At 34.5% G+C, this 18336-nt stretch overlaps 1 protein-coding gene across 3 annotated transcripts in view; it reads left to right on the forward strand.

The window, feature by feature from the left end:
- The window catches only part of FSTL5 (follistatin like 5), a 684607-nt gene that overhangs the window by 630058 nt on the left and 36213 nt on the right, over positions 1–18336 (forward strand). For all 3 annotated transcript variants that reach the window (XM_035022792.1, XM_035022794.1, XM_035022795.1), the window contains one exon: positions 470–594. In XM_035022792.1, coding sequence (XP_034878683.1) covers positions 470–594 — 125 coding nt within the window. The remainder of the gene's footprint in view (positions 1–469; positions 595–18336) is intronic.

An 18336-nucleotide genomic window follows, 5' to 3' on the forward strand; every position in this document is an offset into this window, starting at 1 on the left:
AAAGAAAGAAAGAAAGAAAGAAAGAAAGAAAGAAAGAAAGAAAGAAAAAAGAAAAGAAAAAAGAAAAGAAAAGGAAAGAAAAGAAAAGAGGAGCAAGAAAACTAATGATCTCATTTACACATTAGTTTGTATAGAGGTGCATAGCTCATATGTACACTTGCTTTAATTTTTTTCATTATAGCGAGACTAATGCTTTTATAATACAGAAGTTGTTTCTACCTATTTTACTATTTAAGCAGAAATTCAAGACAAATCTTTCTCTATTTTTTCTTTATAAAAACAAATTTCTATGTTGAAAATAAGCAAACAATTACCAAAGTCCAATTTGCTTAATGATATATTAATTTTGAGGATGGCAATAAAGAGTCTACTAAACAGCTACTGATTTGTTTCATCTCTAAATAAAACTAATGCTGGTACTATTCAGGAAATGCACTGCCAAGGTCTAACAGTGATACGCTCTGTTTAGGTAATCACCCTGGCCAGTGGGAATGTGCCACACCACACTATTCACACCCAGCCAGTGGGAAAGCAGTTTGACCGAGTGGATGATTTTTTTATTCCTACTACAACACTCATCATCACCCACATAAGGTAAGTGCTAAATGAGTGATCAACTTTTAGATTTCTCTCTGATTTTGATAGGAAGCCGTGGGAAGTCATAAAAAGCAAAACACATTTCTGTTATACAATGGGTACACACACAATTGCATGTAATTTACCTTGTTTCATCTGCTTGATGAAACTTTTATTTATCAACATTAGTAATGAATTTCCCATCTTGTATTTATTTTTATGCCTCATAAAGAAGTGAGTTTTAAAAGATAGGTTGCAGGGGCGCCTGGGTGGCTCAGTCGTTAAGCGTCTGCCTTCAGCTCAGGTCATGGTCCCAGGGTCCTGGGATCGAGCCCCACATTGGGCTCCCTGCTCCGCGGGAAGCCTGCTTCTCCCTCTCCCACTCCCCCTGCTTGTGTTCCCTCTCTCGCTGTCTCTCTCTGTCAAATAAATAAATAAAATCTTTAAAAAAATAAAAAATAAAAAAAAATAAAAGATAGGTTGCATTTTTAAATCAATTTTTATAGTTAATATTTTTGCAAATTGTCATTGGGGTCTTCTCATTAGGCTTTTGGAAAATGCTGACATTTGAACTCAGCATGATGAAAGAACCACTCTCATAGAAATCCATTCAATATATTATAATGACATTCTTTTATCATTTTTGCCCACATAGAAATTAATATAAAACTGTGTTGGAAGCATATAGTAAGTTGAAATGAAATGTTTGAGGCCTACACTTTGAGGAAACGCGTTGATGTGTTCTATCCTTGGATGTATTTAAGAGGTGAAAAGGTAATCACTTCTAATGACATCACTCCGAAGTTCCAAAGAAGTGGTTTAAATGCTTAAAAGAGGGAGACTGAATATACCACAATTCCAAGTACTATATATTTTGATGATTTACTGAAAAACTCTGGAAGTATTACTTAGCAACATTAGGGAATTTGAGCCAAACTAATATTTTATTCTGTTTCTCAAGTCAATTATGTTGAGGGGGAAGTGCTCCAGATATGTTATATGAGTCATTATTTGATTCTTGTGTATATTTGTTTCTCTTATGTTAAATTGGAAATTATCTAAGAGTTGGAGTTATAAGAATTCTGAGAGAGTGGAATTCAACTTCCAAAAGTAAAAAAGGGAGATTAATAAATCAGAATCGTGGCTTATAGTCAGACAATTCATAGAAACTGTTATTTGCACAGCCAAGTATGTTTTCAAAGAGGTTAGTATATTTTTCAAGCAAATGACCGTTACTTTCAGAATGTCTTTTATGTGCTCAGCAATAAAGTGATTGGAAAACATTATGTCCTATTACAATTATTACATGTTTTTATGGAAAATAAGTAGAACTTTCTTTTTTTTTTTTTAAAGATTTTATTTATTTATTTGAGACAGAGAGAATGAGAGACAGAGAGCATGAGAGGGAGGAGGGTCAGAGGGAGAAGCAGACTCCCCGCCGAGCAGGGAGCCCAATGCGGGACTCGATCCCGGGACTCCAGGATCATGACCTGAGCCGAAGGCAGTTGCTTAACCAACTGAGCCACCCAGGCGCCCCATAAGTAGAACTTTCTGAAAATACAGCATATTTTTAAGTATTTGTGTCCACGTAATAATTTTTACATCTGATTGTAAGTGCTATAATAGTTCAGACAGAAAAGAAATCAGCTTATGAACCAAAAATGGTAGCAGTTGAGATGGTACCTAAAAAATGTATGTTTTTATACTTACTCAATAAGGATACAAGTTTATTTAATAGAAAATGAGTACAATAATTAATCCCTTTGTTATTTTCAAGTTGTTGATAAATTATTACTAATCAATAATTTACTATGTAACACTTGCTTTTATTTACCCCATTCTCCTATTATGCATTACTGTATTTAATACACTATTATCAACTTTGCTTTTTTTCTTTCAAATGCACTAGTGATGGGATTATTTGGGGCAAATTTCCTGTGGCTATAATACTAATAGGGTTAATAGTGTATGGTTTGGGCTATTTCTTTTCCCCTGCAACTAGTAAATTATATCATTGTGGTAAAATAGCTACCAGGTCAAGAGTTTAACTTTGTCTAAATGCAGCAAGTGCTATGTGTAATTCTGGGTTTGTATTTATAATTGGTATACAAGATTACATTGCACGATTATAGAATTACTATACATACAGTCAGAACATAGTATCTCTTTAGGGTCAAAATGATTACTACATAGCTAGAGTTGGAGCTAGTAATTAGAAGAATATCTAAATAATGTGAACACATATAAGGCAAAATTTTATTTTAGTTATTTCTCTATATTATGAAAAACACTGAAGAGTATGCTTGAGGATATTTTTAAACATCTTTTTCCTTTTAGGAATGGATAGTGAAATGCAGGGTTGTTTTGCCATACTTATAAAACATCCTAAATTAAATTATAGCAATCCTACTTGCATAGTTTGCATATAGAGTCCCATTTTCATGAATGTGAATGATGGTCATATTTTCTACTGTACTTCAAATTAATTATTCCTATTACTAAAGGAAGAGTGAGAGTAAAAATTAGCATGCATTTCCAAAATCAAAACATTAAATGTAAACTTTTTTTAACATAATGATAATTTTTTTCTACATCAGGAAAATCTGAGGGATAGATATTGTCTTTTCTCCTACCAATTTCATGTAACATATTTTTCTAACCAAATTTGGCATGTGTTTAAATATGTGTTGCAGAGATTGATCTTTTTGTAACTTGTGTTTTTCAGAATTTGAGACTATTTTCTGACTGCTGTGCTTGGTATATATTTCCAGGCCAGGCAGAAGGTCTGACACATAATAACTGTTTAATTAATGAATTTCCTTCCTCTGAACCTTTATCACATTAATCAACTTTTCTTTCAGATTGCTACAGCCTCATTTCAAATAATTTATATCTCCAATGTCTGCAAAGCTCCTGGACAAGTGTCAGGATTTTATATCCTAAGTGCCTAAAAACTGGTAGTCTCTTAATTCATGTTTCTTATGGGAATGGAAATAAAGAAGAAAGCGTTACACTATTTCCTAAACCAGGAATTGGATTGGAATAGGATTGAGGGGATTACATAACATTAAGGGAACTGTATTTCTTATGTACTGAATTTCTCAGCATGTAACACGATATCAGAGATGCAACAAGTACTGCATTAAGTGCACATGGATTATGTGGAAGCAGTAAATACAAGTAATAAGTACTTAATCTCCTGTCAGACTGATCTAAGCCTGAAGGTCCCAGCAATACCATTTGCCATTGGTTATTGTGAATTTAACCAGTTTACTTCATTTCTTTCCAAGGACTGGAATGAAATAATGTTCAGATATTAAGTTGCAGGGTGCCTGGGTGGCTCCGTCGGTTAAGCATCTGCCTTTGGCTCGGGTCATGATCCCAGGGTCCTGGGATCGAGACCCAACTCGGGCTCCCTGCTGAGCGGGGAGGGGAGTCTGCTTCTCCCTGTACCTCTGCCCCTCCCCTGCTTGTGCTCTCTCTCTCTTTCTCTGTCAAATAAACAAATAAAATCTTTAAAAAAATAAATATTAAGTTGCCCATAATCGTTGTTGTTCATACTGCTCATAATCCACACTGTTGCAGGGGCTCTCCTGTGAACAGTGACAATTTTGCTAAAAGCCCCTATTTTTCCCTGCTTGGCTTCTTCTCATTTTTTTTTCCACATTTTTTTTCCTTTTTCAATGCCTCTAATTCTCAGGCTTGTTTAATCTAGTCTGTAAGGTAAATCAAGACTGAGGCATTTAAGAGAACCAAAATTATTTTATGCATCTATATTAAAAAATAAACTTGTAGCTTAAAAAATAATCAATCTTGGGGTGCCTGGGTGGCTCAGTTGGTTAAGCAACTGCCTTCGGCTCAGGTCACTATCCCAGGGTCCTAGGATCGAGCCCCACATGGGGCTCCCTGCTCAGCGGGAAGCCTGCTTCTCCCTCTCCCACTCCCCCTGCTTGTGTTCCCTCTCTCGCTGTCTCTGTCAAATAAATGAAATCTTTAAAAAAATAAAATAAAAAAAATAATCAATCTTCACAAAATTTGGGAAGTTGTTCACTTTATAGGACAGCTTAAAGTTCTCAGCATTTTAAAAATTTGGGGGTCCTTATTTATGTTTTAATTGAATTATAGTTGACATACAACTTGCCATGCTTGCCATGGTAAGTATAGTTACCATCTGTCACCATACATAAATACCACAACATTACTGATGTATTTCCTGTTGGACTTCTTAATCCCCTTCACCTATTTCACTCATCCCCTTCTTCATCCCCTCCCCCCACAACCATGTTTGCTCTTTGTATTTATGATTCTGTTTTTGTTTGTTCATTTTTTTTTTTTTTGCTTTTTAGAGTCCACGTATCATTTGATGTTTGTCCTTGTCCTTGTCTTATTTATTTCACTTAGCATAGTAGCCTCTAGGTCCATCCAAGTTGTCATAAAAGGCTTCGTTTGTTTTTATGGCTGAGTAATATTCCATTGTGTGTGTGTGTATGTGTGTGTGTGTACATGTGCTTCACATTTCTTTATCCATTTTGAATGGCCTGAGGAACTTTAATTTCAGAAAACTCATTTCCATTTAAAAAATATCTGAGGAGGGCGCCTGGGTGGCTCAGATGGTTAAGCGTCTGCCTTCGGCTCAGGTCATGATCCCAGGGTCCTGGGATCGAGTCCCGCATCGGGCTCCCTGCTTGGCAGGGAGCCTGTTTCTCCCTCTGCCTCTCTCTCTCTGTCTCTTATGAATAAATAAATAAAATCTTTAAAAAAAAAATATCTGAGGAGGAAGGCCTGATTCTATACACTCATTCAGTTCCTCAGTGAATTCCTTCCCACTCTTTCAGAGATACAGCCCAGGCCACGTACAGTTATTCCTGTTTTCAGTATATGTGTTGCCTAAGCCAGCACAACGTACAGTTATTCCCATTTTATCCTATGGAGTGAGACTTTGTTAGTAAAAGATCCCCTTTTGGTTTTATGTATTCCTTCCTTCTCCATAGGAATCAGAAGAGTACCTGAGCCCTAGGTTGGGGATACACCAGATACACCGATGCCATATGACCTTTGATCTGAATCAAAATGGTCTTTAACCTGTTGAGTTCTGGTTACTGGACTCAGCTTGTGTCCCTGCCTTACACTCTCTTGAATATGAGTGCTTACCAGGGGATAATAAGGAACTCTAGACCAGCACGCAGTCATTCTTTAAGATATGCATATTGAGCCTCAACTGTGAATTCAGTTTGGTTTAATGAAACCAAACTTCCTGGAAGATAAGAAAAGATGTATTATAACCCTGTCTCCCCAAAGTTCCAACTACTTACTCAGCTTCTGAAAGGGATTGACTAAATACTTATTGACTAAAAGTTTGCTTCTAAAAGGTTATTAAAATTCTAGAATATATATTTTTAACATTGAGTGTGAGGTGGTTAATATCCACTTCCCCAGTTGTTTAGGGAAAACTTAAATTACTTGATAGTTAGTTAATAACACAGATGATATTCTGATGCTTATTGAAATACATTGATTTAAATCACTCTATAATTATAGGTTTTTTTTGTTTTTAAAATAAGAATAAAAAATTATACCTTATATTCCGTTAATCTTCATAAAGACAGTTCCACTGAATATTTAATAAGTGATGTACTTTTCATATTAGTAATTGTTTGCACATTTCGGTGAACTGGCAATATATGTTAACTAGACACTCATTTTTCAGAATTTCAGTTAATAGAGAATTTTCTCTAAAAATCTTAAACTCCAGCAGTAATTAATTAATCATAAATCATAGTCTAAAGTTGAAGAGATTATGCAGTGCAAAAGAATGTGTTTTGTAATGACATAAGAAATATAAATTTCTTATATGAGGAATTTCAATTTGGATTTCTATCTTCTATATACAAATATATCCAGAGAGGAAAAAATGAGACTATTAAAAATGAAAATGCATGTATAATTCTCAGAAGAATCAATTATGTCTATTTAATGTACAAAAACTGAAATAATTCATTTTCTTTTTTAAGCACAAGCGCTCTACAAATGTAAAACAAAATGTTTCATTAGTGTACTCATAACTTGTATCCAAAGTGCTAAGTTATTATAATATCATTACATGCAAATAGATATATTTGAAAGATATTATAGTTCTACTACTCTTAAGTTTTTTATGATATGGCTAATGCATGGGGGATTCAGTGATTTTTGTATCAGTTTTCTTTAATTAGCTAGAGATTAAAAAGTAGTTTCAAAGCAATTTTTTTTTTCAGAAAAATTGTTGTATTGCAATGGTTGTATTATCTTCAAAGCAACTAAATCTCATAAAGGATGGACATATACATAATTGATTGTGTTTCATTTTTCGTACTATTCTGGAGAGAAAAAAATCTAAATGTCAATTTCTTGTTGGGATATAAGTAAAGATTACAACTTACTGTGCAAGTGCTACTATAATTAGCATAGAGAATGAAAACCACGGGTTTGGCAGTGATTTATCACATTATCATGTGTTTACTTTTAAAATATTTCCTTGTAAAAATTAGAGGGGTGAGGAGAATTGAGAAAATGAGAGGAGAAGTTAATGAGATGGCAGTCATTCAAGCAATGAATGACAAAGCATTTCCATGGGACCCTCCCCCTCCCTTGAAAATACTTCAGTAATTCTTCCAAAGGATTTATTTTTGGTAGTGGGGTGATGAAAGGGAGAACTACTTAAGGGCCAATGTGGTTGAGAGCAAGGAAACTTGATAAAGCTTAGTGCAAGATACCAAGGAGGCCAGAAAGTACAAGCTATGACAAATGCAAAAATTAGCAGAAGTCTTTCTGAGAGCTTTTGACTTGTCATGAATAAAATTAGTTGAAAGATAAGGAAGAGGGTAACAGCTAGATATTTTCACCTACATTACAAAGGCACAGCTAATATTCAGGTTCTTTAGGGCTCTAAGAAATTCTTTAAATTTTCACTGATTAAAATAATACCTTTGATACAATTTAAAATAGATGCCACATGAAGAAAAAATATGTTTTATAGCTGACCCTTGTAACATCTACAGATCATGTGTCTCATCTCTTGTCCCCTCTGAAGTTGACTGCAACTAAAGACAAGTTTAATCCCATCTAGTTCACCTGGCACAGAGGAAAACTTTTAGTAAATATGAGAAGGAAGTTATTTCTGATTTATGTGCTACTTCAGGAGTAGTCCTATGAGAGAAAGGGAAGATAGCACCTTCAATGATGCTATATGAGATGCTTTGAAAGGCTTGTCTACACTTGACATCACCCCCAACACCACCATTTGATAATATTGCCTGGAATTTCAAATGACTCCTGTTTCTTTGGGTTATATTTCTCTAGAAATCTACCTTTAAAGTGCTCCTATTTCTTGAAAGGAAAATGGAAGAGCAGTTGGGAAATTTGACATCTTTCTTATTGGCATTTTTCTTTATGGGTTGATTGGTTGATTATGTAGTGTCTTAAAAAATCAACGTATGAACTTGGGAGGATGTGTGTGTGTGTGTGTGTGTGTGTTTATTTCAATCTATGATTACATGATAAGTAATAAGATGAATAGAGTATATATAGTAGAGAACTTGAAAGCCACAAGCACTTGCATAAAAACCGAGAATGCCAGTTCCCACATTTTTCTCCTCCTCTGGACTTGACCTACTAAACGAAACAAACAAACAAACAAACAAACGAACAGTATTCCAAAGTTTCCTTGTAACACTCCTCCCTTCCCTACCACTTACCCCAAGATGATGTCAGTGTCATATAATTATCTCAAATTGGGCAATTCAGGAATTCCATGGAAAGTAGACCTCCGTGTGACTCTTCAGTTTTGGTGGGATGGAAAGGCACTGTTTTAAGACCCTCGAAGGTCGAATGAGTGAGAAGAGTGTAATGTAAGAGGGTTGCAGTCAAATGTGGGATAAGGGGCTCAGGGCTTATCCTGTTTCAGATGGGCCATAATTCCTACAGAGCCAATGGCTGTGGCTCTACTGTAAGAGATGAAGAAAACTGAAATAACAAGCAGCGGGCACCATTCTGGGAGTCTGTAGAGAGGTCTATAGCACTCCTTTTCTGTCATAAATTACAGCAAGGAAATGATTAAGAAGGGGTTGGGTTTGATTTATGCTTCCTTGAAGCTTCTCCAAGGGAAAAATAAACATTCTGCGAAAGCAAAAGTTAAAGTATATCATTCTTCCTCATATCTTATCAAATCCGTTAAAGCAAAAGTATATATATGGCTAGCCATTCATCAAGACAACTCTACACTTGTGACTTGATTCATGGACAGGCCAGGTATATGGAGATACAATTTTGGCAGTAAAATTGTCTGGGTACACTGAAGCCCTGGCACATGAGAAACTGAAAATATCAGTTGTTCAATCCTTTTTAGGAAAAATATAATCTCAGGATGATAAGCAACAACTAAAATTGTTTCGAAAAAATGGTTCATAGATAAAGATCTCACAAAATCCCATCTCAATGAGGTTCTTTTATTTTTTTTTACTCCATTCATCCTTAATGCTAATTCCTCCCACAAAGAAATAAACTAACAAGCTATAAGGATTCTAAATAAACCAGGAGTGGGAGCTCTTTCTGTCTGTATTCTCACACATAGTGAATATCTGAGACATTTATGAACTCTGAAACTATGATCTTCTCTTCCCCCGGTGTCTCTGAGGTTCTTCATTGCCCTCTCCTCTCCACACAAACACAAACTCTAGATTGTCAGGACCCGCAATATCTTGGGATCCTTACATTCCCAGAGCCTAGTGCACTATTTGAAAAACAGAAGACATTCATAAGTTGCTCATTAAACACAGTGCATGTGTATATGTTTGTGAGTGTGTATGCGTATACATATACAAATCATTGTTGGCAAACCTTCCAGTCTTCTTATATGGGTGCGCAACTTCTACATAAGCACTTGATAATTTTTTTCACCTTATTTTTAAAGAAGTAAACACACTATACCCTTCAATTTGCATCTGTAGTGCTATTCTTTTTCATTTTGGTTACTGGATTCGCTTTTTTACTTTCCACCTTCTTTAGCATATTAGTGTAGCTGACACATTGAATATAAAATGCTTAGACAGAGAACGATTGAGTGCTTGCAGCCAACTGGTGTGTGGTGTGTGTGTGTGTGTGTGTGCGCCTGTATGTATGTGTAATCATTTTGTTATCTTCATTATTTCTTGAGTTAGAGAACACTGTCTGCCCTGCTTGGTCTCTGCCTTATATTAACAGGTCTCTGCACTATCTGAGTCCTGTAAAAAAAAAGAATCTAGTGTCCAAAGTGGATGAACGAAGGCCAGCACCTCTTTTGGCAGAATATACACTTAGCCAGATCAGTAGCCCGTATTAGCTATGTAATCTTTTTTTTTTTTTTATTGTATGGGGAAATGAGGTTGGATTTAAAGAGCAAACTGTATTTAAAATATGAGGATCTCATTATGTTTAAAAAGGCAAAGTTTTATACAGGTGTTATTAGTAGACTCCAAGCTCTAGAATTTAATAAAGCCCCTAAATAGATTCATTCTACGGCATTTTTTACTGATGAAATCAATGGAGCACTAATAACATGTAATTTAGAAACACTCTACATTGCAAATCTGCCTCTTGAGTTTTATTATGCAAAGAAAAACAGCTCTTGCTTCTCTCAGAGGTCCTTATGCTAACTCGTCAAAGTGTTCAGTAAAACATAGGGCAATCCACTTGACAGGACCTGGGATTCTTCTTAGGAGACAACTGTGGGGTATACACAGCAAATTTGTATGTTTTGTTTTTTTTTCCTTTGTCACAGATGATTTTGAGTTTTGCTGGAAATGGTAAATCAAACTTATTTTACTTTAAATGAGTAAATGGTATGGTTGCATAGATTACTTCGCTTTCTTTGCTTGGTAGTAAAAACAAACTCAGGTAACAATTAAGGTTAATAAAGAAAAATACCAAAGTTAAAATGCAATGCAATACATCAAGAGAGGGGTAGAGCTCATCCTGAGAACCTAAGTAATTTCTTATGTGAATTTAATATGCACACTGCATGATCTATTTCATACATACATTTAATAGATTATAATATTTTGAATCAAGCATATAAGGCATTAACTAGTTCTCATAAAATGTGTATACAAAAGAATAATGTATATTGGGGTTTCTAATTCTATCTGAAGTGGCTATATTATTATTCTGTTGAAAGAAGGTGATATATTTTACCGTAATATCTTATTTTATGAGTTCATTATTTTTTTGATGAAATGTTTTATTAAAATGCTAAAACTTTACATACACATATCATAACATAACAAAAGCTTTTTTGAGTGAAAAACTCCTACTGTGGCTCAATAGAGCAATACAGTTGAAAATAAATAATTTTATCTTTGAGAACTGTGTAAAGTCAATAGAACTGTAAGTTAATAGAACATTTTTTGAAATTTTCTGTGAATGTGACTAAATACTTATATATATATATATATACACATCACTTCTCACTTTTGTTTAATTATAAAAACAATTTAAATGTAAAATTAGTGGTAGTAGTGGGGGTTATCTTTAGATGGGCAACATGGTGACACTGATATTCTCTCTGTTTACAATGATTTGAGACTGTAAAAAATATTCATTGTGAATCCACCCAAGTTGATATTTTGTACCATTTTTTAAAAGATTTTATGTATTTATTTAGAGGCAGAGAGAGAGAGCGCGCACCTGCACGAGCAAGTGGGGGGAGGGGCAGAGGGGCAGAGAGAGGGAGAGAATCCCAAGCAGACTCCATGTTGAGCATGGAACCTGAGCCGGGGCTCGATCTCATCACCCTGAGATCATGACCTGAGCCGAAATCAAGAGTCGATGCGTAACTGACTGAGCCACCCAGGTGCCCCTGTAACATTTTAATTTAGTTGTAAATCTGTGGATGTGGCCTCACTATGGCTATCCATGTAGGAAAAAGGAATTGGTCAATCAAATATATTTACACAAATATATTTACACAAATGCATTCCTTTTTTTCATTTAGATTAACAATCACTTGTTCTGTAGCAGTGTTCTATCTCTCTCATCTCCTTGTGCAAAAGAAACCTTACAGCGAAATTTCAGGTTTTAAAGTTCTTTGGTTTTAAAGATTTGGTTCAAGCAAAAATGAAATACATGACAAGATGTCAGAGAGCCTTTAAAATGTACTAAAACAGAAACACCCACCGAATTTGTAGATATGTGGAGAAACTGCCTATTAGGTCTCATCTGTCATCAATCATGAGTAGAAATACTCAACATAGCCACATGAATAGATTAAGAACATTAGGCAACACATATCAAACTGCCAGGGTTTTATCCTTTGGTGTATACACTAGTGCCTTGTAGGATACATAAACCTCACAAAATGAATCGAAATAGACAGCTTCAGGGGAAATAAAAATGACAGTTGCCTTAAGTGACTTTTAAAACTGCCAGCTGGGTTAGTTATGGTTAAAATCCCTGTATTGGTTTAGACTGAGATTAGCTGAATTTTTCTATACTATGGGAACTTTTCCTTTTTTACCTTCCCATTTTTCTTTTATTTGGGGGGAGGGATAATGAATATTTATAGATTTTTTTTCTATATTGACAAATGATTTTCAAGGAAAACAGTATGAAATTACAGTAATTCATTTTTTGGTCATAATGTAGAAGGTTATTTTTATGCATATGTAATTTGAATGCATAAAGATAGTTTTTAGTTCTTTGAAACAAAAGGAAATCAGGGTTTGCATGTGCTATGAAAGTAGTGGCTGATTCATGTAAGCCTAGAAAATCCTAAAATAACCTAGATTTTCTCCTCATAATGGAAATCAAGATTCTTCATCAATTTTGAGTGATAGAAAACATTTTTTATGTTTTTAATTAAAGTAGACATTGTTTAAATTCTGCTTAAAAACCTAGCTATACAAATAGAAAAATAATAGAATATTTGGAACATCTGAAGAATTTTTATTAAAAAGCGTGACAAAACTCATTTAATTAATTAATACATGAAAATAATTTGAAAACAGATTATTAGTTTATATAAAAAGATGATTTAAGAAATACTTTTAATAGATCATAGGTACATATATCTTTATGTTGACTAAACATGCTTTCCTAATTCCTTATATGTTTGGTAATTTCTGACATCAAAAACCCCTACTTACATCTAAATTATTATTCGCATTGGGAGATAATGGAATCTAATTCAGAGATTTTGTTGGAAGCAGATGACTTTTGTAAAAATAGAATTAAAGTGGAATAGAAATTATTTAGCAACAGTCTTCTGAGATACACATTTTTTTGATTACTTAATATTTTATGTTTTGTGAATTAAGAGATATACTTCATGGCTATCATCGTTATTAGAGACTTTATGAAAAGAGAGGTCATATTAACTTATCTTACATTTTTCCTTTCCTTAATCCAATCTGTGCCCTGCCAACATCAAAGATATATAATAATCTTTTTGATACTTTTACCACTCACCTAATTTCAGCTTGATGCATTTACCATCTTTAAAAATTTTTAAATACATGAAAACACTTTTGGACAACCATAATATGTGGGCTTATAGAAAGCAGATAAATTATATTTAAGCTTCCAATTCATGAAGTAATTATTAAAATTTCAAATTCATCAAGGAAACATTTTTCTTTATTGTATTTATACAAGTGAAATATATACAATAATATTACATTTAAATGTAAGTTGTTAATGTAAATAATTTAAAGAGAGTCACTTTTTTTATTATGATAAACTCATAATAATTTCCTAAAAGTCATGCACAGGAATAAATCACGAATTTGAATTTTAGCAGGAAATAAAGGAAGGAAAATGTTAAGGAAAAGAGGACCAGTATATGAGAAATTTATTAGAAATACAGGAAAAAGACTACCACATATTCATATTGTCTAACAGTTCCATGAGTAATTTCCAGCTTTCCTCTGGTCCTATGTATAATACTTATTTAAAGCAGTTCCCTATAATTTTATTTTAATATAGAAGCAAAGCCTGATTTTCTGAAGTTAAGTCTGAGTTTACTGTATCATTTACATACCCTCCAGTTGTATTGCTTGGTTATAGTTTTTGTTCTTATTACTATGGTTATTATATAATATGTTAAGAATAATGAGGAAACATTGAGTACTTACTCTATGCCAGAGAGTGAGCTCAGAGTTTTTATGCACTGCCTCATTTAAAACTAGCAGCTACATAATTTTTTTTTATCCCTATTCTACGTATGGTGAATCACTTAACTAATAAGCGTTGGAACCAGCTATAAACTCAGTTCTGTCTAAATTCAGTTTCTTAGCACTTAATACATTTTAGTGTTCAAGTCCTTTTCTCACTTTTAGGGTAAAACCTAATGACTGATATCCTCTACAAATTATTTCACACTTACCTTTAACACATTCCCTCTCTCACTTTTCTGTTACCTCTGCTACAACAAAACTCGCCTCCTCCCAACAAACCTACACCATATTTTCTCACCTATCTGCATTAATTTGCAGAATGCCCTGTTTCTTCATTGTCTGCCTAACAAACCCTTCAGGGCTTATCTCAAAGCCACCTTTTATAAAATTTGTTATATTTTCCCTAATTGGAATCCCCTTGGCATTCTGAATTTTTGTTATTTCTCGTTTGTGTTGAGACTCACGCAGACCTAGGTTGGAAAGTAGCTCTTCAGATCCTTTGGGGCCTTTAGCACAGTATTTAATTGTGCTTAGATCAGTTTGATTTTCCTCTTTCACAAGTAAATGATTTCAGAAGGGATAGAGAAAAAATATGATGTGGGGTCTACAGTCCCTACAGACTCTACAGTAATTGTTTGCTGTCTGCTCATGTCTAACTTCATAATGTCTGTCTATTAATCTGCTCCTTTCCACTCTCATGACACAGACCTAAGCTGAGCTCCCATACGGACCACCTTGCTAATGTAATGAGCTCTTCACTTTTTCTCCATATTTCTTGTTTTCTCCATACTTCAGCTCACTAAACAGAGAACCACTACATTCCTCTTCTAAATTCCTAGCTCTGGTGATACAGTTCTGCATTGGAAAGAAAAACACCTTTAAAATATTTCCTACTGCATATAGGTTGAAGTCAAGCTACACGGAGCCCAATTCCTAAGTGTGTGATCTGCACACACACTAGGGTCCAGCCAGTGTGAACTTGAGTAGCTCCTATACTCCCCTGTTTCCACTTAACCATTCATTTCGTCTAAAGTGCTTTTTATGATTCTGATTTAGATCCTCTTAATTTATGTCAATCTCCTGGCCAAACTCAAATGCACTCTGATTCATGCAACTTTTTCAATTCCTCTGTCTTTTATGAAAGCACTCTCCTCAGAATTTACTTCTCGTTAAAGGCGTCAACCAATTTTTAGTTTATTTCATTTATTCATTCAATACAGCTGAACTGTTCACACGGCAGACACTATTCTAGATACCAATAGGAACTTGAATACAGATTTTGTATTCTGTATTACTTTCCTATAATGCAATATGAGCATCACAACAGTTAATAAAAATTAAAAGAGATATATATATATTAGATTTTATTTATTATTTGAGAGAGAGAGAGAGCACAAGTGTGGGGAGAGGCAGAGGGAGAGGGAGGGAGAATCCCAAGCAGACACTAGGCTGAGCACAGAGCCTGACACAGGGCTTGATCTTGCAACCCTGAGATCATGATCAAAGTCAAGAATTGGGCGCTTAACCAACTGAGACACCCAGATGCCCTAAATATATTTTTAAAAGGAACTTACTTTGGAATGGTAAGAATATAGATTCAAATTCAGATGTTACCACTTACTACAGTGTGATTTCAAGCAAATTAAGCTTTATAAAGGACATTTAAAAAAAATTGCTAGGGATATGTGTCTCATCCAGAAACATTGCTTATTTCAAGTATTTGTTTATCTTTAATTCACTGGAATAATTTTGTTAGCTTATTCCTCCCCCAACTCCCCAATCCTTCTCACCTACAGCTTTACACAGTTTATGTCCATACTCAGGTCAATTGACACCTACTTTCAAAATATTAGTGTTCTTTCTTTTTCTCTTCCTTAGAACAGTGGGACCCTCTGTTGAAGTCTTTATGTAAATTAAATAAATGCCATACTACCCAGGTTAATTAAACGGAGATGGGTGGGGATGGTGGGAGGAGAAATCCTGACCCACTCACCTTCACTTTCATTTCTTCCCTGCTTCTCTATGCAGACTCCAATGACATGTAATTTTTAAAAATCTTTTAAATAAACTCTATCAAGGCAATTTTTTTTTCTAATTGTCTGCTAGGGGTTCACCCTGCCCTCTTATTAAGTCCATGTCTTTTGCCTGCGTTGCTTCACTTACTAACGGAAGAGGAAGAGCACCTGACAGAGGCATTGACAAATAAGTCTCCAAATTCTCTCTGGTCACAATAATTAATGTAGACATGGTATGTAACCCACTCCAAACTCATATGTTATAATGAACACTTTTATTCTGGAACTTTCTGGAAAGAGACTGTTTTTTGTGTAGATTGATCTAGGAGATCTAGAGCTACAGCAGTTACTTTCACACCATGTGAAGCCTAGACCTGAAATCAAGATAGAAGATTGGAGAGCTAATATACTAAGAAAAAATAGGATCTATATTACATTACTGTGGACCAAATTTGAGCTATGCTTGAGCTGGTTCTAGAATTTCCATCTGTATGAATCCCCATATTCTTTTTGGTTTAAAATGTTTGGATTGCATTATCTTATTATTTACACATGAAAGAATCTAAGATTAGGTTTCCTTATGTCTAAAATACGCAAATTACCCACTTCACACTATTTTGGGTTGATTGCAGGATCTTCTGCAATTCCTGGCACACAATAGGTGATTAATAAATGCTATTATCCCATTCCCTGGGTTGATGAATTTCTTGTCTATAGCAGTTATACTAATTAACACTCAGTAAATATTTGTTAAAAAGTAGTGCACTTAGGGGAGCCTGGGTGGCTCAGTCGGTTGAGCATTTATTTGACTCTTGGCTTCAGCTCAGGTTGTGATCTTAGAGGGTCATGGGATCGAGCCCCATGTGGGGCTCCACTCTCAGGGCAGAGTCTGCTAGAGACTCTTTCTCCCTTCTTCTCAGCCCCTTCCTCCCTAAAATAAATAAACAAATCTTTTAAAAAAAGGTAGCACACTTAGTAATGTTTCTCTGATTATCTGTCTGGCATGGTGACTCTGCATAAAAGAAAAAGGGGCAATGAATCAAGACAAGTCCCAGTTTGTATCTTACTGACAACTTCTCCACGGCTTTAGTGCTGTGAAGACAAGGAGTTGTCGTTTATCAACCACTTGTGTAACTCCGTAAGAAGATGGCTCAGTTTGAAGATATTTTGATAACTTGAGGCAGCTCAAGAGTAACACTGAAACCATAGGGTTTCATCTGTAGAGGTTTTCTCAGAGTCCCTTAAATTACAGGTTATAGACAGGACCATTTGTTTACTCAGTCTGGGTATCTATCTCTATGGCTTGCACAAATCCACATTTTCTCTAAGTGCTAAGAAGAGAAAATTCACTAGGACTTTCCTCAAAGGGAAGCTTGTTATTTCATTTAGGATTTGACTGAAACTTGTGATTGAACAAAACCTGAACCCTGGGAATATTACAATTTTCCTAAGGTTTAGAGAATCTATTTTTCCCCTCTCCCAGATGGATTTCATTATAAATCTCCTAGAATGTTTGTTGAAATTGATGTCTTTCATGAAATTCTGAAAATGTTAGAGTTGTTTACTCAGTGTTTTTTGTTTTTTTTTCTGGTTCAAAGCAATGTGTATTGGAGTGGATATTTCGGTAGGTGTCTCAGTTTTAATTTAGTCTCAACCTAATTTAAACAATGTTGAATAATTGGTAAGGTTTATAAGTAAGTTAGAACCGTACCTATCTGATGGCTATTATTTCTCCAAAGAGTGTAATTCTTTTTTAAAATTGAATTTATCAAATTGAAACACTACAAAGAAGAATATCATCTGCAGTTGATGTTCAGTGTATTTATTAAATACCTTATAAAGCTCAGGAAGCTTTGTTTTTTTTTTTGTTCTTTTTAATTTGGAATTTTAATATTGGTGCTATAGAGAAAGCAATTCATACTCTTTTGCAAACAAGATTGAAGAAGTTCAAAACCAAGGATAGTTTTTTTGTTTTTTTTTTCTTTTGTTTTTTTGGCAATCATGAGGACTAATGATTCACATAACTCCAGTGCATAGCTGTATTGAGTACCTTATCTGTGGTGGGAAATATTTCGAGTAAAAACATCCTGTAATAAAGATGACATGGAAGAATTCTGAATAAATACTTGTTAAATGGAATACTGGAGAATTCTTTTAAGTGTCAATATCAGAGTAATCAAATGATAAATCTTCATGCTTATTACCTGAAGAGTATCATGCAGATAAATGTTTGAACACTCTCAAATTTATTACTCCATTTACTAGGAATATCAGTACATACTCAAAATGAATTAATAAAGAATCACTCACAGTTATTTCTATTGTATCCAATATGTGCCACTATAAACATCAATCTTATAGTATAATTCATTAAACCCTTTGAAGTAAAACATCATTAGTGGTTGAAGTCAGAGCCATGATAGAGACCTTCATTTTCACAAAGGTGAAAGGAAAATGTGGTAAAAACAAGAATCTCTAAAATAAAAAATCATGGAGATTTTTTATCTCCACGTTCTGTTTATATGAACAGAACGAACAAACCATCAACATAATAGATGTTG

The sequence above is a fragment of the Mirounga leonina genome, unplaced genomic scaffold (assembly GCF_011800145.1).
Source record: "Mirounga leonina isolate KUSES-001 unplaced genomic scaffold, KU_Mleo_1.0 Mir_176, whole genome shotgun sequence".
Taxonomy (NCBI): domain Eukaryota; kingdom Metazoa; phylum Chordata; class Mammalia; order Carnivora; family Phocidae; genus Mirounga; species Mirounga leonina.